Source organism: Bos mutus, chromosome X (assembly GCF_027580195.1).
Source record: "Bos mutus isolate GX-2022 chromosome X, NWIPB_WYAK_1.1, whole genome shotgun sequence".
NCBI classification, from domain to species: Eukaryota; Metazoa; Chordata; class Mammalia; order Artiodactyla; family Bovidae; genus Bos; species Bos mutus.
The window spans coordinates 22,912,868-22,939,980 of NC_091646.1; the positions used below are offsets into that span (position 1 = coordinate 22,912,868).

The window sequence follows — 27,113 nt, forward strand, 5'->3', positions numbered from 1 at the left end:
CTATTTTACAGTTGATAAAATTCCAGAGAGATTAATGGCACATAACTAGGTAGCAATAGAATCTGGGCTGGTACCAAAATTCCTGAAAGCCACTGTGGAATTTCCCAGGGTAAGCTGGAGAATTTATGAAAGATGGCAGCTAAAACTGAGTCTTTAGTCAGTCAGGGTGACTGCAGAGGCAGTGGTTAAATACAGAATAGAGGGTCAAAACGAAACCATCTGAATAAGATAAAAATATGGAGTACATCAGAGAACAAAGAGCTCTTACTTTCAATCTACTGCTTATTTTACTTTTCAAAGAGTTTGTTAATATCCTTGGCAGACAATAAGGTTTAATGGATATACCGTGAATGAATAGAAAAATCAAATCTCATCATGTCTAAACATTACTGATATCTAGGTTTTTAAAATGGTCACAAAAGAGTTGGACATGACTTAGTGACCAAGCAACAACAAAGTACATAATACTAAGAAAATAGGTATAATAAAACAACAAGGAAAGAGCAACTAAGAGTTTTGAGAAAAGGGGTTAAGAATATGAAATGATTAAATACATGAGATAGCAATAAGTTTCCAGCTACTACCAAAAAGGAGGGATTCTCTTTAACTTAGTTCAGCTATATGACAGGAACCTAAAACCTGTAAAAATAGAAACAGGACATACTCAAGTTGGAAAGTCAAAAGGAACAAGTACTACAAAAACAAATATTTCTATATACTAGAGTGGCAAACACAATATTTAAAGAAATTATTTTTACTTCCCATTTTTACCCACACATTATTATACCAACCTGGCTTTGTTCCCTGCTTAACATTTGCTGTTCTGTTGTCATGCGCCATGATCTTGGTTTGTTGTTTTGCTTAGATGTATACCTTGACCCTTGCGGTGCTCTTCTTTATCTCCCAGTCTGCAGCCATCTGCCCCTTGCCTCTTTCCTGTGAAAGGTGTCCCACAAACATGTCATAATCAGTTCTTTATTTTGTCCGTTGTCACGGCAACTTTAAAGCAACATGTTAGCCTTTAGTTATCCCAAGAGCAATACTAATACAAGTTGATACCAAGCCCACAAACCACAAGCCCACAAACCACAAACACCCCAAACCTTTCAAAAGATTTACATAAAGAGTAAAAGGAACTAGGTAGGCAAGAAGATATGAATAATGAATAAACCCTGAAAATGATGGTCAAGATAGCATCTGTCTTCTCACATATCCTTGAATGTCTCCTAATTGTTCAGCCCCAGAAAGTTAAGGATTCTTTTAAATTGTTTGGCTCTTCAGAGTTTGGGACTGTGCACTTGGTCAACAAATGACTATTTGGTAGCTATTGTGAACAATAGAATGTACTATAATTTTTTTTGAGCAGATTTATGGGGAGTGGGGGTATGGCTGAAACACTGAGATAAAAAGAGAAACATAAATTGATTTAAAAAAAAACAGAACTTGATTTTCTAATCCAGCTTGCAGGAAAATATAGGCAATTTAAAGGAAACTATCTTGTGCTTACTTTAGCAGCACAAATATTGCAAATTGGAATAACAAAGAGAAGAGTAGCATGGCCTCTGTGCAAGGATGACATACAAAACTTTGTGAAGTGTCTGATATTTTTTCATCTCACACTGTTCAGAATCAGTTCAGTTCAGTTCAGTTCAGTCACTCAGTCACGTCCGACTCTTTGCGACCCCATGAATCGCAGCACGCCAGGCCTCTCTGTTCATCAAGTTCACCCAAACTCATGTCCATCGAGTCGGTGATGCCATCCAGCCATCTCATCCTCTGTCGTCCCCTTCTCCTCCTGCCCTCAATCCCTCCCAGCATCAGGGTCTTTTCCAATGAGTCAACTCTTCACATGAGGTGGCCAAAGTATTGGAGTTTCAGCTTCAACATCAGTCCTTCCAATGAACACCCAGGACTGATCTCCCTCAGAATGGACTGGTTGGATCTCCTTGCAGTCCAGGGGACTCTCAAGGGTCTTCTCCAACACCACAGTTCAAAAGCATCAATTCTTCGGCGCTCAGCTTTTTCACAGTCCAACTCTCAAATCTATACATGACCACTGGAAAAACCATAGCCTTGACTTTATAGATTTTTGTTGGCAAAGCAGTCTCTGCTTTTTAATATGCTATCTAGGTTGGTTATAACTTTCCTTCCAAGGAGTAAGTGTCTTAATTTCATGGCTGCAGTCACCATCTGCAGTGATTTTGGAGCCCCCAAAAATAAAGTCTGACACTGCTTCCACTGTTTCCCCATCTATTTCTCAGGAAGTGATGGGACCAGATGCTATGATCTTAGTTTTCTGAATGTTGAGCTCTAAGCCAACTTTTTCACTCTCCTCTTTCACTTTCATCAAGAGGCTTTTGAGTTCCTCTTCACTTTCTGCCATAAGGGCGGTGTCATCTGCACAGCTGAGGTTATTGATCTTTCTCCCAGCAATCTTGATTCCATCTTGTGCTTCTTCCAGCCCAGCATTTCTCACGATATACTCTGCATAGAAGTTAAACAAGTAGGGTGACAATATACAGCCTTGACGTACTCCTTTTCCTATTTGGAACCAATCTGTTGTTCCATGTCCAGTTCTAACTGTTGCTTCCTGACCTGCATACAGGTTTCTCAAGAGGCAGGTCAGGTGGTCTGGTATTCCCATCTCTTTCAGAATTTTCCAGTTTATTGTGATCCACACAGTCAAATGTCCATCATCAAAAAACAATCTACAAACAATAAATGCTTAAGAGGGTGTGGAGAAAAGGTAACCCTCCTACTCTGTTGGTGGGAATGTAAATTGATGCAGCCACTATGGAGAACAGTGTGGAGCCTCCTTAAAAACTAAAAATAGAACTACCCTATGTTCCAACAATCCCACTACTGGGCATATACCCTGAGAAAACCATAATTCAAAAAGATACATGCATCCCAATGTTCACTGCAGCACTATTTACAATAGCCAGGACATTGAAGCAACCTAAATGTCCATTAACAGATGAATGGATAAAGATGTGGTACATATGTACAATGGAATATTACTCAGCCATAAAAAGGAATGAAATTAGGTCATTTGTAGTGATGTGGATGGATCTAGAGTCTGTCATACAGGTGAAGTCAGAAAGAGAAAAACAAATATCATATATTAATGCATATATATGGAATCTAGGGGGCATTCCAGGTGGTGCTAATGGTAAAGAAGCTACCTGCCAATGCAGGAGACATAAGAGACCCGGTTCTATCCCTGGGACAGGAAGATCCCCTGGAGGAGGGCATGACAACCTGCTTTAGTATTCTTGCCTGGAAAATCCCATGGATGGAGGAGCCTGGCAGGCTACAGTCCATAGGGTCGCAAAGAGTCGGACATGACTGAAGTGATTTAACACACACACGGAATCTAGAAAAATAATACAGATTAACCTATTTGCAGGGCAGTAATAGAGATCCAGATGTACCGGACATGTGGATGTGGTGGAGTGGGGAAGGGGAGGGTGGGATGAACTGGAAGAGTAGCATTGACATATGTACACTGTTGTTGTTCAGTCGCCCAGTCCTGTCTGACTCTTTGCGACCCCATGGACTGCAGCATACCAGGTCTCCGAGTCCCTCACTATCTCCTAAAGTTTGACCAAGTTCATGTCCATTGCATCGGTGATACATCCAGCCATCGCATCCTCTGATGCCCTCTTCTCCTTCTGCCCTCAATCTTTCCCAGCGTCTGGGAAATGAGTTAGCTGTTTGCATCAGATAACCAAAATGCTGGAGCTTCAGCTTCAGTATCAGTCCTGACGAGTATTCAGGGTTGATTTCCCTTAAGATTGACTGGTTTGATCTCCTTGCTGTCCAAGGGACTTTCAGGAGTCTTCTCCAGCACCAAAGTTTGAAAGCATCTATTCTTTGGCATTCTGTCTTCTTTACTGTCCAGCTCTCACAACTGTACATGACCACTGGGAAGACCACTGTTGTTCAGTTGCTCAGTGGTGTCCAACTATTTGCGACCCCATGCACTACAGAATGCCAGGCTTCTCTGTACTTCACCATCTCCTGGAGTTTGCTCAAACTCATGTCCATTGCATCAGTGATGCCATCCAACCATCTCATCCTTTGTCGTCCCCTCCTCCTCCTGCCTTCAATCTTTCCCAGCATCAGGGTGTTTTCCAATGAGTCAGGTCTTTGCATCAGGTGGCCAAAGTTTTGGAGCTTCAGCTTGAGCATCAGTCTTTCCAATGAATATTCGCCTTGACCTTTGTCAGCTGAGTAATGTCTCTGCTTTTAAACACACTGTCTAGGTTTGTGATAGCTTTCCTGCCATGAAGCAATTGTCTTCTGATTTCATGGCTGCAGTCACCATCCGCAGTGATTTTGGAGCCCAAGAAGAGGAAATCTGTCATTACTTCCACCTTTCCCCCTTCTATTTGCCATGAAGTAATGGGGGTGGGTGCCATGATCTTAGTTTTTTTAATACTTAGTTTTAAGCCAGTTCTTTCACTCTCCTTCTTCACCCTCATCAAGAGGCTCTTTAGTTCCTCTCTGCTTTCTGCCATTAGAGTGGTGTCATCTGCATACCTGCCTGCAAGTTAGGAAACCAGGGTTCTATTCCTGGATCGAGAAGATCCCCTGGAGAGGGAATGACAACCCAAACCAATATTCTTGCCTGGAGAATCCCATGGACAGAGGAGCCTGGCAGGCTACAGTCTATCGGGTTGCAAAGAATCGGCCATGACTGAGTTACTAACGCATGCACGCACACACGTGCACACACACACACACATACACACACACACATATCTGAGGTTGTTGATGTTTGTCCCACCTATCTTGATTCCAGCTTGTAACTCATCCACCCCAGCATTTCTCATGATGTGCTCAGCATATAGGTTAAACCAACAGGGTGACAGCAGACAGTCCTGTCGTCCTCCTTTTTCAATCGTGAACCAATCAGTTGTTCCATACAGGGTTCTAACTGTTGCTTCAGTTAGAAGCAACATACCCACATACAGGTTTCTCAGGAAATAGCTAAGATAGCCTGGTATTCCCATCTCTTTAAGAGATTTCCACAGTTTGTTATGATCCACACAGTCAAAGGCTTTAGCGTAGTCAATGAAACAAAGGTATATGTTTTTCTGGAATTACCTGGCTTTCTCTATGATCCAGCAAATGTTGGCAATCTGATCTCTGGTTCCTCTGCCTTTCCTAAACCCAACTTGGACATCTGGAAGTTCTTGGTTCACATAATGCTGAAGCTCAGCATGCAAGATTTAAGCATGACCTTTCTAGCACTGGAGATGAGTGCAGTTGTTCAATGGTTAGCACATTCTTTAGTACTACCCTTCTTGAGAACTGGGATGAGGATTGACCTTTTCCAGTCCTGTGGCTACTGCTGGGTCTTCCAGATTTGCTGACATATTGAATGCAACACCTTGATGGCATCATCCTTTAGGGTTTTGAATAGCTCTACAGGAATTCCATAGCATCCACTAGCTTTATTTCCTAAGGCCCACTTGACTCCAGAATGTCTGGCTCTGGGTAACTGACTACACCATTGTAGTAATCCAGTACATTAAAACCTTTTTTGGACAGCTCTTCTGTGTATTCTTTCCATCTCTTCTTGATCTCCTCGGCATCTATTAGGTCTCTACCATTTCTGTCCTTTATTGTGCCCATCTTTGGGTGAGATGTTCCCTTGATATTTCCAGTTTTCCTGAAGAGATCTCTAGTCTTTCCCCTTCTGTTGTTTTATTCTACTTTTATGCACTGTTCATGGAAGAAAGCCTTCTCCATGCTGTTCTTTGAAACTCTGCCTTTAGTTGGATGTACCGTTCCCTTTCTCCCTTGCATTTCACTTCTCTTCTTTCTTCACATATTTGTAAAGCCTCCTAAGATGACTACTTTGCCCTCTTGCTTTTCTTTCTCTTTGGGATGGTTTTGTTCACTGTCTCCTGTACAATATTATGGACCTCCGTTCATTGTTCTTCCGGCACACTGTTAACTAGATTTAATCCCTTGAATCTATTCATTACCTCCACTGCATATTCATAGGGGATATGATTTAAGTCATACCTGGCTGGCCTCATGGTTTTCCCTGCTTTAGTTTAAGCCTGAATTTTGCTATGAGAAGCTGATTATCTGAGCCACAGTCAGTTTTTGCTGACTGTATACAGCTTCTCCATCTTTGGCTACAAAGAATGTAATCAATTTGATTTTGGTATTGACCATTTGGTGATGTCTATGTGTAAAGTCGTCTCTTGTGTTGTTGAAAAAGAATATTTGCTATGACCAGTGCATTCTCTTGGCAGAATTCGGTTAGCCTTTGCCTTAATTCATTTTGTTCTTCAAGGCCAAACTTGCCTGTTACTACAGGTATCTCCTGACTTCCTACTTTTGCATTACAATCCCCAATGATGAATAGAACATCTTTTTTTTGTTTGTTTGTTTTTGGTTTTGATGTTAGTTATAGGCAGTCTTCTAGGTCTTCATAGAACTGATTAATTTCAGCTTCTGGTGGTAGGGGCATAGACTTGAATTACTGTGATGTTGAATGGCTTGCCTTGGAAACAAATCGAAATCATTCTGTCATTTTTGAGGTTGCACCCAAGTACTGCATTTTGGACTCTTTTGATTATGAGGGCTACTCCATTTCTTCTATGGGATTCTTCCCCACAGTACTAGATATAATGGTCATCTGAATTAAATTTGCCCATTCCCATCCATTTTAGCTCACTAATTCCTACTAAAAAGTCGATGTTTATTCTTACCATCTCCTGCTTGACTACATCCAATTTACCTTAATTCATGGACCTAACATTCCAGGTTCCTATGCAATACTGTTCTTTGCAGCATTGGATTTTACTTTTATCACCAGACACATCCACAACTGAGTGTCGTTTCCTCTTTGGCTCAGCCACTTCGTTCTTTCTGGAGCTATTAGTAGCTCTCCTCCACTCTTCCCCAGTAGCATATTGGACACTGCTATGTGTAAAATAGCTAGTGGGAAGCTGCTGGATAGCACAGGGAACTCATGTTGGTGCTCTATGATGACCTAGAGGGAGACTCAAGAGGGAGGGAATCTTTTTCTTATTACTTATTTTAATTAATTTACTTATTTTTGGTTGTGCTGGGACTTTGTTGCTTCACGAGGGCTTTCTGTAGTTGTGGTGAGCAGGAGTTGCTCTCTAGTTGTGGTGCAGGGAACTCTCATTGCAGTGGCTTCTCTCGTGGTGGAGCATGGGCTCAGTAGTTGTGGCGCATGGATTTACTTGCCCTGTGGCATGTGGGATCTTCCTGGACCAAATAAACCCGTGTCCCTTGCATTGGCAGGCAGATTCCTATGCACTGTGCCACCAGGGAAGTCCTAAGAGGGAGGAAATATATGTATAACTATAGCTGATTCACTTTATTGTACAGCAGAAACACATTGTAAAGCAATTGTACTAATAATAAAATTTTAGAAATAAAGGAAACTATCTAAAAGTGGTTTTAAAACTCCCATTTTATAAACAGAACATATAAACATTGAGGAATAAAACGACAATTGGGCTTGGCAAGTTTAATATGGTACAACTAAGTTGAAGAAGTTGGTAAAATTATTTCTGCAAAAGATAATTTTCCTTTTTTTTAATTTCCTTTTTAAATTTCCTGTACTTTCTAGGTATGTTTGATTAACACAGCACAGTGGCCCTCTCTCTCCCAGGGTCCTTCAAGTGGTGAGGATTAAATGAGTTAATATTTCTAAAGCTCTTAGAATATTGCCTAATATGCAGTAACTGCTATGTAGGTGTTTAATAAAATAAGTTTAATTCCAGGTCTCACATAAGCTGAATCATGACTGTTAAGTCTCTATAAAGCCTAGAAAGAAAAAAAGAAATTCTGGTTCTGTTACGGTTCTTCAGGACTTTCCCTGATAGCACTGAAACTAATGGTGCTTGCATAATGGAGGCGAGCGCTTCTCATTAACTATAGGAACTCTCATTGGGTTCTCTTTATTTTTATCCCATTGCTTTTGTCCATTCACTTCCTTTGGTCTAGTGCACCCAAATGGATGATCTAACAGACTGCCCCAGACAAATACCAACAAAATTGAGGGATTTAAGAAATGAGCGGGGATCACAGAAGTCAGGGTATACAAATTGGGAACGAAAAAACGTGGAAATCACATGTTTCTTTTTCCTCTTAATACTGGCCCAAACTCCTCCAGAAAGATGATGCTCCAGTGTCTCCGAAGGATTGGTTCTTTTCAAAATCCGGCGCCAGGTTCCCGGAACCAATGCAGAGGAGAAAAGCGCCCTGCTCCCTGGAAACGCTCCTCCCCTTTGAAGGAAGTTTGCGGGGCGGGGCTCCCACGCATGCTCCGTGCCCGCAGGCCCATTGGCGCCGCTTGTGGGCGCGTGCGCAGGACCCAATGGGTGCCCGGACGCGGAAGACCTGGCTTTGCTGAGGTTCCCGCTTCGGCAGCGTGGGAGGAGTGAAAGGCTGCAGGTTGTAGATATTGGTCTTGGCCCCGAGGGGTTCCCCCGGGCCATTAGAACCCAAGAAAGGAAAAACAGGCACAGCGGCGGCGGCTGGCCAAACCCCCGACCTGTCTTCCAGGCAGGGAGGGGGTGGCGAGGAGGGGGAGCAGCTCGGATAGCAGGGCTGAGGAGCGTCCGGAACCGGGGCACGGACCATGAAGGGCTGGACCGGCTCCCCAAGCATGGGGAGCTGGAGCCGCCGAGGCCGCCCGGCCGGGCCCTGCCCGACTGTCAGCTCCTCGGTGCTAGTGCTGCCCGGGCAGCTCGGGTATCTGTAGCACGGCCCCGCTTGAGGTCGTTGGCCGAAAGAGCAGCATGAGTTCCGCTGCTGCCTAGTTTCCACACTCCTCCCTTGTCTTCTCCCTCCGTCCTGTCTCCTCTTTCCCAAACCCCGTCCTTCTCTCCTTCGCTCCTGTGCTCCTCTTTTCCCTCCACCCTGCCCTCCTCCTTTCCCTCTATCTTCTTCCTCTCCCCTTTCTGTCCCCCTCCTTTACCTTCTTTGTCTTCCTGCTTTTCCTCTATCCTTTCCCCCTCCCTCTTGCTCTTTTCCCTCTTCCTTCCATCCCTCTTTCCTCCTCTCTCCTTTATTCTGTCACCCACCACCACCACCTCTCCATCCTCCTCCCCTCCACTCTCAGCCTCCCTTCATCATCCTCCCTTCATCATCCTCATCCTCTTTCCCTCCTCCTTCTTTCCAGCTTTTCTCCGCCCCCGCCCCTGCCCCCGCCCCCAAGCCTCCGCCCCTTAGCCCCCGCCCCCAGCTGCCAGTCCCCAGCAGCTCAGTCCTGCAGTGAGAGTCTTGGGAGTCCATAGCTAAGCACCAGGAGCAGAGCACTGTCCGCGTGCTGCATGCAAGTCTCCGACATGGCTCAGGAGAAAATGGAGCTGGACTTTGAGCCTGACACATCTGATGGGGGCACCCTCAGGAGATCTAACAGCGCTCCCTTGATCCATGGGCTCAGGTGAGGACGGTTGGGGAGGATGGAGTGCAGGGTTCAGGAGCTCCTCGACCCGCTGCAAGCAGTCTTCCTTTCCTCCAGTGAGAGTTGGAGCTCATATGAGTTCACCATGCTGAGGGGGTGGGGACTTGTCTGCTTGACAGTGACTTGGGTCCCAAGGTGGAGTGAAAGTTTGACCCTAAACTCTGGGCAGTGTGGGGAAAATGGGGCTCTCTCTACCTGGGGCTCTGTTGGCCCCTCTCAAAGGAACTACAACAGGCTTCTGGCTCTTCTAACAGGTTGCTTGCCCTGCCTAATTTACACCACTGAATATCAGACTGAAGCCCCTGGAACTAGGATTGCAACTTGACACCTGTCTCTAAGAGCTGCTATTTCTAAGCTTAGTTTAGGAACCCTGGCGTTAACAGAGGTTTACTTCGATAAATCACAGTTTATCTAATAACTTGTAATTAAATGCCACATTCGTGTCCTATTAAGTGATTCAGATTTGTCATAATGTTTTTAGATCCTAAAAATGCCTGAAACAAATTCCAGTCAATAAAAAAATGAAGGGTGGCATGTAGCTTAGGTAAGTGAAAGTGTAGGTTTTCAAAAACAATAGAAAGAATTGACTCTTGAATTTTAGTGGTAGGGTCTTGTGTTTTCCTGCCAGTAAGTCACCAGAGGGTCTATTTTAAGGCAGACTCTTGTGATAGTGAAGGTTAGGTTGGCAGACCTCTTGAGCCTATTACATTTCACTTTTGTAATTAGACAATTCATTTTAAAGCCAATTTGTGAGACCCTGTAGAAATGGAATAACTCCAAAAAAGGGGGATGGGAGTAGAATTAGCCAAAACACTAATCAAGCACACTGAGGGCAAACAGAAAGGTAATCCTTGTCTATCAAACTGATTATGATATCCTTATTTTGGGGAAAAAGCAGACTTACCTTTTGTCTTTTATTATATTTCAACATTGAGGGAATGGTGAAGTGACTCTTTGCTTTCTTAATTGTGTCCTTGGCTCTACATTTATTTTTGATACTATAGAAATAAATTGGTATTTTTTTCAATCTTTTTTTAATATAAAATTTATTTTAATTGGAGGTTAATTACTTTACATTTGTATAGCTTTTGCCATACATCAACATGCATCCGCCACGGGTGTACACATGTTCCCCATCCGGAACCCCCCTCCCTCCTCCCTCCCCATACCATCCCTCTGGGCCATCCCAGTGCACCAGCCCCAAGCATCCAGTATCAAGCATCGAACCTGGACTGGCGATTCATTTCATATATGATATTATACATGTTTCAATGCCATTCTCCCAAATCATCCCCACCCCCTTTCCCACAGAGTCCAAAAGACTGTTCTATACATCTGTGTCTCTTTTGCTGTCTCGCATACAAGGTTTTCGTTACCATAAACCAGCAGTTGTTGGAGACTGGGGTGATCCTGTTGACCTGCATTTAGACTGTTGCTGCTTTTTTGCTTCATGACTTAAGTAATTATTTGAAAGTAGCATGATGTGACAGGAGAAAGAGAGGTGACCAGGCCTAGTCCCAATTTTCTCCCTAACTGGCTATGATTAGGAATGAGTCACTTAGCCTTTCTGAGTCTCTGTTTTCTAATTTAAAATTTCAGAGAGCTGGATTAGGTGGTCTCCACCATTCCTGGAAGCCCAATCCAGTTCGGCCTTGAAAATCCTTCTTCACCTCTTGTCCTGGGCATGGTACTCTGCTCAGGACTGCAAGGGTGACCAAAACACCTCTCCCAAGGGTGTAAAACTTGCCTTTAATAAAAGGTGAAGTTGATGTCTCAAGAAGCATCTGGTTTCCCATTGTACTCTTTGGGTGCAAAGAAGGGAATGATAGCATTAGGTTTGTGGAATGAAGAGAGGCTTGTGGAGGGTCTGGGATCTGAGATGGCTATTGAAGGATAGGAAGGGTTTTGACAGAGAGTGGTGGGAGGGAGGGCATTTGAGGCAGAAGGGGCAACGTGAGCAAATCTCCAGGTCTGTTGATACAGTTGAACAGCAGGGTTCCAGAGTAGCACAAGTGTTTAGGGCAACAGGGGGAGATGTGCTGATAGGGTTCCTACTGGGCATGAGGGCTCCCCAGCCCTATTCACGTGACAGCACACGTAGGCAGTAACGTTTACAGGTAGGTCCTCTGGGGTAAACAGATGAGGTTACTGGTGTCTGGTGGTAACTGGTTTGGGGGCGTGAATTCTGACCAGAAGGAACTAGAGACAACCAGTCTGGAGCTCCGCCCCATACCTCTTCTAGCTGTCCCCCAGCCCAGAGGAGACCAGTATCTCAGCCAGCCTCTTCCACAGCACACCACTGGGCACGTTCTGCAGAGGACAGTGAGGAGTTGAGGGGCCATCGAAGACTTCAGTGTTAACCAGAGAACTGGCATTCATACAGCCAAAGGATATCTTATATGAGAAGACATAAATCATTTTATTTTTTACTTTCCAGTGACCTTTCACAGGTTTTTCAACCTTACACGTTTAGAGCTCGGAGGAATAGTACAACTGTCATGAGCCGTCACAACTTGGTAAGTATAGGAGTAAGTATCCTTAGTGGTTGGGATTGGAGGAGACACTTTCAAATGTTGTTCTTTTTTGAGATGATGTGCTAGGCACCACCGGAGAAGGTGATGGCACCCCACTCCAGTACTCTTGCCTCGAAAATCCCATGGACGGAGGAGCCTGGAAGACTGCAGTCCATGGGTTCGCTGAGGGTCGGACACGACTGAGCGACTTCACTTTCACTTTTCACTTTCATGCATTGGAGAAGGAAATGGCAACCCACTCCAGTGTTCTTGCCTGGCAAATCCCAGGGACAGGGGAGCCTGGTGGGCTGCCGTCTATGGGGTCGCACAGAGTCGGACACAACTGAAGCAACTTAGCAGCAGCAGCAGCTAGGCACCACTGCTTATAAAAGAAACAAATGATTTTACCTGTCTTGTTTACTGCTTATGCTGTGGCCATTTTCAATTTTTGGTGCAAAAAGGAAATCTGGTTAAAAATTTTTCTTGACTGTGGGACTTGGTATTTTTAAACACTATTCATTGGTTTTGTCACTACTTGCATCATGGTTGTGAGGAAAGAAACTGTTAGTCACTCAGTCGTGTCTGACTCTTTGTGACCCCATGGACTGTAGCCCACCAGGCTCCTCTGTCCATGGAATTTTCCAGGCAAGAATACTGGAGTGGGTTGCCATTTCTTTCTCTAGGCAATCTTCCCAACCCAGGGATCAAACCCTGGTCCCCCGCATTGCAGGTGGATTCTTTACCATCTGAGCCACCAGGGAAGCTCAGAGGTAAGTCAGGATTAACTTCTAATTATATCTGAGAACAGGTCTTTATTTGTCCTAGGATGCAAAAATCATGTATATGGTAGCAGAGTATTTATTTTTGTTGGACAGAGCTATCTATTTAAAGTAAAGTCTACTTGAAAATGCTTGTATTTGCATTCCCAGTAGAGGTGCTGATGGTGACTGGTCTATATAGCCAGAGCCATCACGGATCACCTTTTTAGTTGGTCATGGTGGGATAAATTATGAAGAGGTTTTTATATAGTAGCCTTTCACGTGTGGAGTCCACTTATCCAGTAACTGCAGTGCCCCGGAAGGTATGAGGTGTAAGCAAATAGGCCTCTAAATGGCTGAACCAGATTTCCATAGTCTGTGCACAAAGGTTCATCATTTTATTTATAGGAGAGGCTCTCTGACCTCTGAATCATCTAAAATATATGCACAGTTATAATAAGCTTCGAACTCAGTAGTGTGTGAGAAACAGCAAATCAGAAGAAGTACATTTGGGTTAAAGGTATATTAGCTGCTGCTAGCAAGGGAGGAGAGGGGAAGACTGAAAAGCAGATAGAGGTTTTTACAAAATTAGTCTGTGGCTTAGTATTCGAGCTGAGAGCCTGTTAATAGACCCTGAGGGTGTCACTGGCATCGAGCTGTAAAATAATTGATGTTCCTACAATATCTGGGTCATTAACCTTTTCTTAAATTGTAGTAATACTTACACTTATATGGTATTTTACATGTTACAGAGTACTTTCACACATTTAATTTTCATAGCAACCCCTATGAAGTAGGCAGGGCAAAAGATGTTTTTCCCAATTAAAAGATGTGGCAGCTAAGACTCAGCCGATCAAAGTGACTTGCTCTGAATCACAGTTTAGTAAGTGGCAGAGCTGGGGTTAGACTAGACATCTTCCAGTGCTATTCTGTTTGGTAAAATCTGTTTAAGAAAGGGAGGCGGGGATAGAACACTTTTAAGATTTCCAGCCAAAGTGGCTACAGATACTTCAAGGGGGAAACGATAGCTCTCTCGAGGTTTGGTTTCCTGCACCTTCTTCCCTGAGGATACTAGAAAATAGAACTACTCGTTTTTGCTGTATATGTGAAAAATCTTTCTACATGTTCTACAGCTGTGTTCTTGATATCAATAGCATAGCAAAGAAGGGAAAATGATTTTGCCCCTCTGCACTTCACTTGGCTGTTTTCTAAGATGTGAAGATTCTTAGCATCTAAGATTCTTAGATGATTTGGGGCTCATCTCATTAATAGCCTTCCTTCTGGCTGCACTAAAATGCATGAGTTTGCTGAAGGGATGTGTGGGTGCACTCTTCTTTATTGATCCCTGTGCTCTCTTCACTCTTTCCCCTTCTCCTCTCTGGTTTTCTGGTTTAGGACACCTTCCCCAGCACCCTTTGGCTACTTGTTTCATAATATTGATTACACCATATGTATTATGTCACCACAAGCTCTACAGATCTTAATATACTTACCTATGTCCCATCTTGGCTCAGACGGTAAAGCATCTGTCTACAGTGTGGGAGACCGGGGTTTGAGCCCTGGGTTGGGAAGATCCCATGGAGAAGGAAATGGCAATCCACTCCAGTACTATTGCCTGGAAAATCCCATGGACAGAGGAGCCTGGTAGGCTACAGTCTATGGGGTCACAAAGAGTCGGACACGACTGAGTGACTTCACTTTCACTTTTCATGTCCTATCTTAACCTGCACAAAATGAGGTGTTGCAGACTGAAATGGAAAGAGGTGTGGTTGGGGGGCTGATGAAAGAGACATGCAGAAGCAGGATCTGATTTGCTGATTAGATAGAAAGGCAGAGGGAAGGTGTACTGAGATTGACTGATATTTTATTTCTTGGTGACCAGGAGAAAAGTGTTGCCTTTATTCCAGATAGGAATTGAGAGGAATTAGACATTTGAAGGGTAAGCAGTACATTCTTTCCTGGAGTGTTGGATTCAAGGAACCCGTGGCCCCATGTTGCTCTCCAAAGCAATATTCAAAATCTTCTCAAAAATGGCAGTCCTCCTGTCTCACCTCCTTGCACTTTCAGCAGATGACCTGAGCCTTTTCACTTTGTGGAGATGGCAGACACTTCTCTTAGATAACCAGTGACTTTCTTCTCCTGGAAGTCCTTCCCTTCACACGGGGAACTTTCCACTAATGGTTGGGAAGTTGTTGGACTCCCCTTGACCTTTGCTCAATCTGTTGTCTCTGCTCTATCTTGTGTCCTCTGTCCCTTCCTTGCTGGCTCTTGCCATCCTGCCTTCTCCCAATTCACACATCCCATACCTGGAAAACAAGCCTCTTCCTTCATAGGTCTGTCTTTGCCTTTTTCCCGTCCGCTCTCCGAGTTTTTTCAAAGCTTAATCCACACTCAGTTCAGTTCAGTCACTCAGTCATGTCCGACTCTTTGGGGGCCCATGAATTGCAGCACACCAGGCCTCCCTGTCCATCACCAACTCCCGGAGTTCACTTAAACTCATGTCCATCGAGTCGGTGATGCCATCCAGCCATCTCATCCTCTGTCGTCCCCTTCTCCTCCTGCCCTCAATCCCTCCCAGCATCAGGGTCTTTTCCAATGAGTCAACTCTTCACATGAGGTGGCCAAAGTATTGGAGTTTCAGCTTTAGCATCAGTCCTTCCAATGAATACCCAGGACTGATCTCCTTTAGAATGGACTGGTTGGATCTCCTTGCAGTCCAAGGGACTCTCAAGAGTCATCTCGAACACCACAGTTCAAAAGCATCAATTCTTCTGTGCTCAGCCTTCTTCACAGTCCAACTCTCACATCCACACATGACCACTGGAAAAACCATAGCCTTGACTAGACGGACCTTTGTTGGCAAAGTAATGTCTCTGCTTTTTAATATGCTATCTAGGTTGGTCTTAACTTTCCTTCCAAGGAGTAAGACACTCAACTGCCTCTAATTCCTTGCCAACAATTCATCCAGTTTATAATCTCACGACATCGATCACAACTCCATTCAAAAACCATTCTGTAAAACTCCCCAGCACCCACTTGACCACCAGTGTCAGGGACCTCTTTTCTGGTCCCACTTGAGCTCTTTGCTCTATTTCACACCATTAACTCAGCCCATCCATTGCTCTCATTGCTGGTACCAGACACAGCTCTGCTGTTCTCTGTCCCTCTTCTGGGTTGACTTTCTAGTCCTGTCTCAAATTGACGAGTTGTGTAGGATGTAGACCTACCATCTAAACTGGTGACTTTCTCTGCAGTCAGCTTCTGGCAGTCCTTTGGCTTTCCTGATTATTTTGCTGCCTTTGGGGTTTCTTTTGTTCCCCGACGGACCTGTTCATGCTCTCTGCCCTGCTGTCCTCATAGAGTCTTGCCTGCCTTATTTACTGGCCCAGTAGCTTAGCATTTTTTTCAAATGGCCTTATCAAGAGTTCACCAACAAACATGTATTACTTTCATAATGGAAAAGAAATACTTTTGAAAAGAATTTTACTGGTAAAATTTTTCTCTTTTCAAAGACTTGGAGAGGAAGAAATAAAAGAAAGGGGTGGGAAATGAAGGGATCTCTTTTGAGGTAAAATCTTATTTCAGTGGATAACTAAAAAATTTTACCTGAATTAGCTTCTGCCTAAAACACTTAGTTTTTTTTTTTTTCTAATTTTATTTTATTTTTAAACTTTACAATATTGTATTAGTTTTGCCAAATATCAAAATGAATCCGCCACAGGTATACCTGTGTTCCCCATCCTGAACCCTCCTCCCTCCTCCCTCCCTATACCCTCCCTCTGGGTCGTCCCAGTGCACCAGCCCCAAGCATCCAGCATCGTGCATCGAACCTGGACTGGCGACTTGTTTCATACATGATATTATACATGTTTCAATGCCATTCTCCCAAATCTCCCCACCCTCTCCCTCTCTCTCAGAGTCCATAAGACTGATCTATACATCAGTGTCTCTTTTGCTGTCTCGTACACAGGGTTATTGTTATCATCTTTCTAAATTCCACATATATGCGTTAGTATACTGTATTGGTGTTTTTCTTTCTGGCTTACTTCACTCTGTATAATAGGTTCCAGTTTCATCCATCTCATTAGAACTGAGTTTTTTAGTTTATCACTCCTTTATACTACTTGCCACAGGAGTATTGTTTAAAGTTTGGATAGGATAGGGCCTCTTATAGCAGGATAATTGTCGTATTTGGCTTTATAGTATTACAGATTCATTCACCTTTCACTATCCCCCTGCTGTAAGATGTTAGTATGAATTTTACCTTACATTTCATGATCAGATCATGATGCTTTTTGAAGGAACATATTTTGGTACCCAAATCATTTCATCTTTGTGTTATTAGAAAATGATCTAAAAGAAAGCAACAGTTATCTTTAAAATGCACCTTGCCTCTACATTGATTTTTTTTCTAAACTAGTAAGCTTTGTGGTGATAGCATTAATGATCAAATTTTAGAATGGACTTAGATCATGCAAGTAAAATCTCCTTATTGCAGTTTTTTAAAGTGTTTCAGTAAATATTAACTATAAATAAAATATTGTTGTTCAGTTGTTGTGTCCAACTCTTTGCAACCCCATGGACAGCAGGCTCCTCTGTCCTCCACTATCTCTCAGAGTTTGTTCAAATTAGACAAAATATTTTATTAGGCTTATTTGCTCGTCTTCCTCCATTGGTGCATTGATAATAAAAATGAATAGAATCAGGGTTTTTGCTTTCCCCTCATACAGAGTTCCTTATTTTAGTTAAGTGGGGTAATGGCTATTTCTAAGACCTGGAGTCTTTTTTTACATAAATGTACACAGCTCTGCATTCATTTGGGAAAAATGTTAAAGTCAGTGCCTGTCTAGCGACAGATGGTGCTTTGAGGTTGGACACCTGGTGTACTTTCTAAAGACTGAATGTACTGCCTCTCTAGTGCATTAATGTTCAGTGATTTAAAGAGCTCGATTTCTCAGAAGAATATGAGAAATTATCTAGGAAGAGGTTGTACACTGGCACTGACAGCAGACCACAGCTTTGTGGTTCAAAAAATAGTAAATGTTGACTTTTTCTTTCCAGTTGCTGTCAACCTCACCTAATCGGATTCCTAGCAGCAGACTGCATCAAATCAAAAGGGTAAATTTTACTTACTGGCTCAGATCTGTAATTTTCTGCGTTTTGCATTTTGATTTTATCTTCATCTTGCAGAATTAGGTATTAAAAATGAGTCAGGCTGCCACTCTGGTTAGTTATAGACAGGTTAAAATTCTTCTGAGTGGGCAGATAAAATACAGATGTGCCACAATCTTAGAATGTCAGTCCTGCTGTACTCTGATGATGTCAAACGAAGTAGAAAGGTCCTTTTCGTTTCCTTGGAAATAGAGAACTGTGTGGATAAATATTCTGTTTTCAGCACATGTTTGTCTTTGTAGGAGGAAGGCATGGACATAATGAACAGAGAAACTGCGCACGAAAGGTTAGTGCTTCACAAGAACAGGGTGTGGCCTAAGGTATGTCTTGTTTACAAGCTCTGATGGCTGTTCATTTTTGTCTGTTTTAGAGAAGTGCAAACTGCAATGCAGATAAGCCAATCATGGGATGAGAGCTTGAGCCTGGTAAAGTTTTCACATATCTGCTTGTTTTTTTAATTTTCTAGAGCCCACTGTATTATTTATTGGCTTCATTCACTTTTGGCCCTCCTGTTTCCAAATTTGAATTCAGCATTTGATCTCTGCTTTCTCACCAGAATATGAAATTACAACTTTTAGGAGTGTATATCTGTAAAAGCGTAGGTGTGTTTGTGTAGTAAAGAACAGTGATGTGTTGACTTGTGAATTATGAGGAAATAACACTTTCTTTTTACAGAGTGATAGTGATTTTGACAAGCAGGAGAAATTATATTCTCCTAAAAGGATCGACTTCACTCCTGTTTCTCCTGCACCATCACCCACCAGAGGATTTGGAAAGGTAGGTTCACTGATAAGATATTAACTCTCTTTCACACACTGAGCTGATTAATTTCTGTAATGCACAATACACAAACACAAATCACCTAATTTTTGATGAATTCAATGACTGGAAGGAAAATTAATTGAAGTCTATGGTAGTAATTTGAGGAAAAATCTATCACTCTATCTATCCATCCATCTGTTCTCTAATAAACATATATGAGAGACAGGTCAGTAGTTCTAAAATGTTTTTGTCATTTTGAGAAGAATCTTTTGAAAACTGGAATACTAGAACTATTTTAATATATGTTTTTTCCTAGCAATGTTTTTCACCATCCTTGCAGATGTTTGTGAGCAGCAGCGGGCTACCACCAAGTCCCGTTCCTAGCCCAAGACGCTTTTCCACGTAAGTAAACCTGCTTTTTCAATGTGGATGAAAGGCTGTTCATTAAATTTGTCTCTCTGGCGAACTTTTCCTTCAGCATTTTATTATGGAAATTTCAAACAGCAAAGCTGAAAGAATTTCACAGTGAACATCTATATAACTACCACCTATATATTCAACTGTTAACATGTTACCATATTTAATTTTTGAGACATAGTGCCCGTTTCTGTTCGGTTTACATTTCACGCATATGGAAATGTATTCTTTATAAAAGTAAGGAAAAAAATGTTAGCCCAATCAAAATCCCAAATAACTCATTTATAAGATTTATCTTTAAAAAAAAAAAAACTGTTGTGGATATTTTGTCTTCGGAAATGAGTTTTTAAAAATGGCTTAAAATGCCATGTTATTCCAGATTGTCATATGCCAGGTCAGATCATGTATTGGCATTTCAATTACTTCGCCTACAACACAGATATTGTCCATTTCTCCCTATATGGCTATAAATTGTATTGATTTGCCAAAAGTACTTACTGTTATCCTGTTTATTCTTTAAAGCAGGAGAAGCCAGAGTCCAATCAAGTGCATTAGGCCCAGTGTTCTTGCTCCTCTTAAAAGAAAAGGTATGCATCGCCCTTCTGCTGTTAAACATAGTCCAGCTTGAATTACAAATTAACGGTTTCTGTCTGAAATTAGTTCAAAGCTTAACTCCTTTTTTCTAAAGAAATAGTGCAATATTCTTTTCCAGTGTATGCTTTATTGACTCTAAATTCTGGGAATTAGTTGTTTGATACCGTCTGTATTTTTTTTACACTTCATAACTGAGTCTTATTCATGTATTCATATAATCAATATATGTTTGAGAAATTTCGCCTCTCAGCAATCTGAATATAAAAGAGATATGTTGATATGTTGCAGAAGTGTGTGTTACTGTCATAGCAAATAAGTCCATACACATGCTGTATGCTCAAATATAAGCCACCACCAAATGATGGCTTGCCAAACAGAACAGCCTCCCATTCAAGTCTCTGTAGGGTTTTTGATATAATAGAGTGCTCTGTGTGTGTGTGTGGTTTATAAGAAATACACTTTGTTTTTTTCTTCTTTTAATTTATGCTTTAATTGAAGTCTAGTTGATTTACAGTGTGTTAATTTCTGCTGTACAGCAAAGTGATTCAGTTATACACATCTATATATTCTTTTTTATATTCTTTTCCATTATGGTTTATTCCAGGATATTGAATGTAGTTCTCTGTGCTATACAGTAGGACCTTGTTGTTTATCCATTCTATATGTAATGGTCTGCATCTACCAACCCCAAGCTCCCAAGGGGTGCTCTTTTAATTACATTATTTTAAACCACAAAGCACTAAATGAAAATGATCTCACTCAGTGCTAGTTTTAGATGCTTATAGAGGGCACCCAATGGAGTCTATTTAAAGAAAGGCAAAGAAATTTAACACGGGTTTAGTCATTATTCCTGGGGATATAACCACATGATTGCAAGTGTTGGATGTCATTTTAAATGAGAGTTTTAATGATAATTCCGAAAAAGCAATTTAGTAAGTTTTTGTGTGTGTGTGCAGATCACCTCCAGGGCTAGTAAACAAATCAACTCTTCTAATGTTAGGTAAACTGATACTTGCGGCTTTGGTGAAAACTTTCCATCAGTATCATACACAGATTCGAAAGTGCTATATTTCAGACAACTTAAAATTAAAGATGGTGTGCTCTGGGGAACAGATGCGGATACAGTGACAGGATTTGTATTTAGTGAATAGATTTTAATTTATGAATAGTCTTTTTCCTTAATGCTGCAAGGAATTATTTACAATCCTAAGGACCTTCTCAGGAGCTATGATATGAAAGTAAAGCTTAGAAATTAAAGCTAATATTGTTATTAGTATTAATTTTAAATATATTATAGGAAGTTGGTGGAGCTTAATATGGTTGTTCCATTTCAAAGCTATTCCAAAATATACCAGCAGATGGAGGGATTCTTTGCTCAAAAGGGCTGAAGTCTTTTGCTAATGAAGTGTTAAAAGCCTGGCAGCAGCTTTAAAAAGCTGCATATTAAAGCATGGAAAAAAGCAAATGAAAATATAACCTTTCTTGAATTTCAGTAATTTTCAGGATAGCTCCAGAGGAAAGATAATATGAATTAATTAATAATATGGGGGGGGAAATGAATGTTGTGTTTGTTCTTCCTTGATCTTTTTCCATCATAAGACTCTTGTAGAGGTTTAAGTTCATGGTTGCTAATTTCCTAATGGAGTATAGATAAGCCCATGAATTAAATTGTCTTTAATGTTTGATTTTAAAGCTCAGATAAAGAGCTTTGAAACCAAGGTGTGTATGTGTTTTAAATCATAGCTTATTTGGAAAGGAGCTTTTTCTGTCTAATTTAGAGTTGTTAGTCTTTGGTCTCCCGCGGCAAAATATTAAGTGTTATTTCTTCCAGTGTAAAGTGTTTCTATCCGCAGTTCTGAGAAAATCTACAGGATTGAAGTAGCCAGTACAGCATTAATTTTGTGAACTAATTAATAATTGCTTTTAATTACAGATGTGCTTTTAAACTTGCATATTTTCTAATCTTCATTTTCACTAAGTAGCCTAAAGCAATCTTTGATTTATATGTTCTTTATCAGCCTGCATACTTTAGAGTCCATTTGACTTCATCTCAGGAAATGTTTTGATATTAAAATATATAAAATCAAGAGTCTTTACTAATCATCTAGCATAAATTGCTATTCACTAGGAGCTTCAGCTATTAGGGGATACTTCTTTTCTGTTGTGGTTAGTCTTGATTCATTTTGCCTAATGAAGTCAGTGTTTTAGTCTTCTATTAAAGAAATTGACTGTGTGGACAGCATGCTATGTACAATAAATGAGAAGGTATTTTTAGGGCTGCTGACTTTTTAGTTGAGGTTATGTGGCAGTGTATTTCTTCTACATTAAAGCACATAGAAAAATAGCTTTCAAGTAACAGCCTGAAGTATTCTGATCTTTGGTCACACAAAGATCACCCCATTTTAGCAGCAAGCCTGTATCTGTAAAATCACATTATGGTAGCATCACCTCTTTCTGTTTTAGGTGAAATGGAGACCGAAAGCCAGCCCAAGAGGCTCTTCCAAGGCACCACCAATATGCTGTCTCCAGAGGCTGCACAATTGTCTGATCTCAGTTCATGGTAAAAAATGAAATAAAACCCCAAAGATATGAAGGGATGATGTATTTGAAAAGAACCGCAGCAAAAGTATATTGGAGTGATGTAAAATATATTCAACTTTTTATCCATGCTCCCTAGAGGTGAAATCTCCGTGGAGGTGTAGGCATTGTAAGAATCTAGATTGTTTGAAAGTCAGTACTACCTTTGGAAGTGTGTGTACCTTTTTGACATCTTCACTTTCCTGCCTAGCTCCTGTTAGGTCAGCCTCTCAATAGTTGCTGTTGGTATGGGAGTGTGTCGGTAGCTGGATGGCATGAGAAGGAGTTTCTGGGCTGTCCTGGGTAGTGTCCTGCTCTGCCTGCATTTTGTATTGGATTGGCCAAAAAGTTCATTTGGGTTTTCCCACAAATTGAAACAAAGTTTTTGGCCAAGCCAATATTCTATCCTTTTACCTTAGCAGAGAACACCAGCATTTCTTAAGCAGGTCATTTTCTAAATAGCACTATCTGTTGATATAAAATCTTTTTTGAATATTTTGGGGTATTCTGTCACAATCCTAAGGTTTCACTTAAATAGTAACATTTCCAGATTCCTGTGGTCTGTTCACATAATTTCTTTTTTAGTTTGACTCATCTGAGTTTAGAAGTTTAGCTTAAGGCTCTTTAGTGTTTTTGTGCAAAGTTAACTTCTTTTCCTATACCCAAAGTTGAGTACTTGGATTCCAACATGTATTGAGAGGAAGGGGAAGGGATTATAGCAGTGGCCAGGTGATATTTGGAAATCTTTCAGTATCCATCAACTTGTGTATATGTTTGTGTGTGTGCACACACGCATGTGTATGTGTGTTAGTTGCTCAGTCATGTCTGATTCTTTGTGACCCCATGGACTACTGTAGCCTGCCAGGTTCCTCTGTCCATGGAATTCTCCAGGCAAGAATACTGGAGTGGGTTGCTGTGCACTCCTCCAGGGGATCTTGTGAACCCAGGGATCGAACCCAGGTCTCCTGCATTGCAGGCAGATTCTTTACTGTCTGAGCCACCAGAGAAGCTCCCTTCCATCAACTTGCTGAGTACCTATGTTGTAGATGCAATTGTGTAGAGCCTTTCAGAACTTTTTGATTTGAGTTTTACGGCTAAGGATTTTTTAAAAAGAGCCCCAGAGGGCATTCACTTTAAAAAGAATGATGTCCTCTAAATGGAAGATGTATGTAAGCCACTTATAAGTTATACAGACTGACAATTATTGCTTTCCAATCACTTATTCATTGTTTTGTCTAAGATAACCCCTGCTTCTTGTTCACCAAGAAGTCACAGATTGTTCTGGCTGATTCGACTAATTGATCAGTACTGTTCTAACCTTGGAACACATGCCTTTTAGATTGTTCTAGCTATTTTCAGCCCCACACTCTCTCTTCTCTCATCCCTGTCTGTCCTTGGTAGCTTAGTGTGCTAATTTTGGTATAGAGTGCCTTTCCAGGTATGTAGATGATTGCAAAGAGAAAACTTCAAAAGCTTGTTGAGAGGACTAGCAGGTGAAATTCTATACTGAGTGGAAACTGCATATCACTTTTATGGTAAAGTAGGTTTTAATATAGGCACATGACATTATAAATAGATTTGCTTACCCAGTTACTAACCAAGTAACCAAGTTCATGTTAAAAGATAAGAAAGCATTCACCAAATTAAAAACATACAGGGTGAGGCGATTTTTTTTTTTTCAATATTGTTATAGGGTGACTGTGCTCAATGCCATGAAACAGGTTCACACAAGTAAGGAAGGCAAAGAGAATGTATGTTATTTACCAAGGGTCCTCTCCTTTTGTTCAGATGTTTATTCCTCTGAGCAGCACAATCTAAGGTGTCTATGATGGTGACTGTTATGAGGCTTCTGTGTTTGTTTGGCTGTACCACATGGCTTGTATGATCTTAGTTCCCTGACCCGGGATTGAACCCAGGCTGCAGCAGTGAAGGCCCAGAATTCTAACCACTAGGCTACCATGGAACTCCTGTGAGGCTTGTTTCTATTGCTACACCTCTGTCCTCCGTGGACGTGTGACTGGCTGTGGGAGTCTTGGGAACATCAGCACTCTTGCTCTGTAAACACAAAAAGTATTGCCTCTGGATGCCTCTTTTCCATTATTAACTGACTTTGTTAGAATGTCAAAGAATAATGTATAGGCAGAAGGGAGAAGATAAAAAAGAGATAACATAGCGGATCATTCACAACTAAAGAACGAGGAGTGGAACAGCCAAGAATTGACTATTCCTAGAATATCCAACTCCTATAGAATTAAGATTTTTAAAGAACAATGCACAATGCTGTATTTTATTAATGCCTACCTTTATAACACAAACAAATAAGTGATAATGATAGTAAAAAAATTTAACTGCAAAGTAAATGGGCATATTTGGGACTAATAAGAATATTAAAAAACAGACCCAATACAATTTTGCTACAGGGAATAGTAGTAGAAAATTTCTGGTTAATAGACTGTCATAAATTTGGAGTAATCAAATTATCTAAACCAGTAAAAAAAAAAAAAAGTGTCACCTCACATTGGAGAGGTTTGCTTTATTCATGGCTACTCATAGAGTGCTGATAAGCCAACATACAGCTCACATAATTTTTTAAAAGAAATTTAATACTCAAAATTCGCAACACTCAGTGTCAAAGATATTTAGGTGATTAAACTTTTCAAATGGTGTTTTTAGTAAGTTTGTAGCATCTGGACTTCTGAGGATATTAAAGCTGACAATTGCACTAAGACTTCTGTAACACCTTGTATACTGAGATTGCTGACATTTATGTCTATAGTTAAGACAATTTAAAAATGAGTTATTCATGATATGTAAAAATCAGATTCTGCTTTTGCAGAAAATTTTTTATTCCTGTCTCTTAAAAGCAGTTTCATTGATCAGACATATTCTTAGAAATGAGGACAGAGACAGAAACTAACTGTGTTCTTGTTTCTGCTGCCAAGGATAACAATCTACTCGATAACTAAAGGAAACCACTTTTATACATTTTAGGGAAGAAATGGTATCAGATTGTTAACAGGTATTATTTCAACATTTCAGTCATTACAGTTTGTTCCCTGCCCCATTCCACAAAGAAAAGATAGGTTTTAAAATTCGAAAGTTTATATACTAGTAATGATCTTTAAAATTTTGCATTTTTGAAGTATAAATTAAATGAGAAGTTTGAGTATGGACCCATATGGAGTTGGTTTCCAGTGCTCCAACTGCTGTGCAAAGGAATGGTATACATCCTTTTTATAAATGTACTTTTTACTAAAGATTCTGCAGTCTTTGCCGACCAAATCTGGGGAACTTTGCCCACCACAAGGCAAGGATTATATCATTCTGCATTTAGTCCTTATGAACATCAAAGAGTTTGACCGTACCTCAGAAGTACACCTTTGCATGGTGCTTTGATGCTTTTTGCATGCTGGGGACTCTTGTTCTGCTCCTCATTCTTTTGAGAATAAAATTGTCTGTGGCATGCTGTGTAAAATAAAGGCATTTTCAGAGCTGCTAACCATGTAGTTAAGATTATATGATACTCTGTTTCTCCTACCAAAAAGGAAAAAGTCTCCCATGAAATTTCTTGCCCAGTGCTTTAGTGTTAACATGACTGCTGACTTACCTCTATGATTTTTTTAAAAAATATTTTCCATTAGATTTATCTTAGTAATTTTTGACAGTATTTTTAATGTTCTATGTGTCATGGCAAGAAAATTTTATCGTGAAAATATGACACGTGCAAAGAATAAGTTTTAATTGTGATTTGATGATAGAAATGTTTACATTATACTTGAAGATTGTTTATGTGAGTAGCTTAGACTTCTGTGCTGATACTTTTTGTTTGGTGTGTTTAAAGAGTATTTTTAATTAAAAATGTTTTCTTCCCGTTTTATTGAGTATTATTCATATACAGCACTGTATACGTTTAAGGTGTACAGTATAATGATGTGGCTTAAATACATCATGAAATCATGACCACAGTAGGTTTAGTGAACATCCATCATCTCCTATAGATACAAAATTAAAGAAATAGAAAAAGAAATTTTTCCTTTTGATGAGAGCTCTTAGGATTTGACTCACAACAACTTTTCTTTGTAACATACAGCAGTGTTAATCATCTTTATCATGTTGTACATTACATCCCTATATGCTGATACTTTTAAACTCCTGTCCCCAAAGTGACAGTGGAAATGATCATATTTAAATGATCTTAAAAATATAGAGGTTATATAGCAAGATAATGCTGGGTCTTCATAAGGTAAGCTAGTAGAGACCAGAGAACATACTCTATGGACCAGGTTAACCCCCACCAAGGGGTCCGGGGATGCCCTGTAGTCTTACCTTATGCTAAAATCTCTACTGGGGTTGCTGGGCTATGGCTGATTTCTAACACATTTACCTACCTGCCATTGGTCTCATAGAACCCAGATTATTGACTGGTCAAGGTTCAGAGTGGTTCAGCCAGATGGATAGTAGCATGAGTCACACTGGACAACCCAGTTTTGTTATTACTTTATCATTGAATGCTTTAATGAGTCCCTTAGCTTTTTCCCTTTCTCCCTTAGCTTTTTTAGACAGAGAGCACTACTTTAAGAGTCATAAATATTTTTGGTGGTATGGTTCAAATAGTGCCTCAGTTTGTATAGTCAGTGGCTGGAATGAATTAGTTTACTTTTGTTTCATGTATTCTTATGTCCAATTTGAATTATTTAGGTCCTTTGCTTTCCTGCTGTTGTTTGGCTTTGGGCCATTAGTCTAAGGCTCATTAGCACCTCCACCAGAGCTTAAACTGGGGAATAAAAAGAGAAACTTAAATTGGACCATACATTTTGCTTCTGAAGCCCTAGTAGAAGGTTTAACAGCAGA

General features: G+C 40.8%; 1 protein-coding gene and 3 non-coding genes across 12 annotated transcripts in view; all 4 read left to right on the forward strand.

Annotated features, from left to right (window-relative positions):
- The first annotated feature begins 1,499 nt into the window (after positions 1-1,499).
- On the forward strand, positions 1,500-1,609 carry LOC138986528 (U6 spliceosomal RNA). The gene has a single exon (XR_011463343.1). It is a non-coding gene; the product is annotated as a U6 spliceosomal RNA (small nuclear RNA).
- A 6,756-nt stretch (positions 1,610-8,365) lies between these two features.
- The window catches only part of PABIR2 (PABIR family member 2), a 74,484-nt gene continuing 55,736 nt past the window's right edge, over positions 8,366-27,113 (forward strand). For 4 of the 9 annotated variants that reach the window (XM_070365456.1, XM_070365455.1, XM_070365450.1 and 1 more), the window contains exons 1-9: positions 8,367-9,448; positions 11,907-11,985; positions 17,802-17,858; positions 18,155-18,198; positions 18,283-18,337; positions 18,588-18,689; positions 18,991-19,076; positions 19,614-19,678; positions 22,149-22,245. In XM_070365456.1, coding sequence (XP_070221557.1) covers positions 9,336-9,448; positions 11,907-11,985; positions 17,802-17,858; positions 18,155-18,198; positions 18,283-18,337; positions 18,588-18,689; positions 18,991-19,076; positions 19,614-19,678; positions 22,149-22,245 — 698 coding nt within the window. In that variant the 5' untranslated portion in view covers positions 8,367-9,335. Of the gene's footprint in view, positions 9,449-11,906; positions 11,986-17,801; positions 17,859-18,154; positions 18,199-18,282; positions 18,338-18,587; positions 18,690-18,990; positions 19,077-19,613; positions 19,679-22,148; positions 22,246-27,113 lie in introns of all 9 variants that reach the window. The other 5 variants (XM_005911182.3, XM_005911184.3, XM_070365454.1 and 2 more) reach the window with 4 other exon arrangements.
- LOC138986575 (small nucleolar RNA U109) lies at positions 21,923-22,012 on the forward strand. The gene has a single exon (XR_011463387.1). It is a non-coding gene; the product is annotated as a small nucleolar RNA U109 (small nucleolar RNA).
- LOC138986576 (small nucleolar RNA U109) lies at positions 25,665-25,804 on the forward strand. The gene has a single exon (XR_011463388.1). It is a non-coding gene; the product is annotated as a small nucleolar RNA U109 (small nucleolar RNA).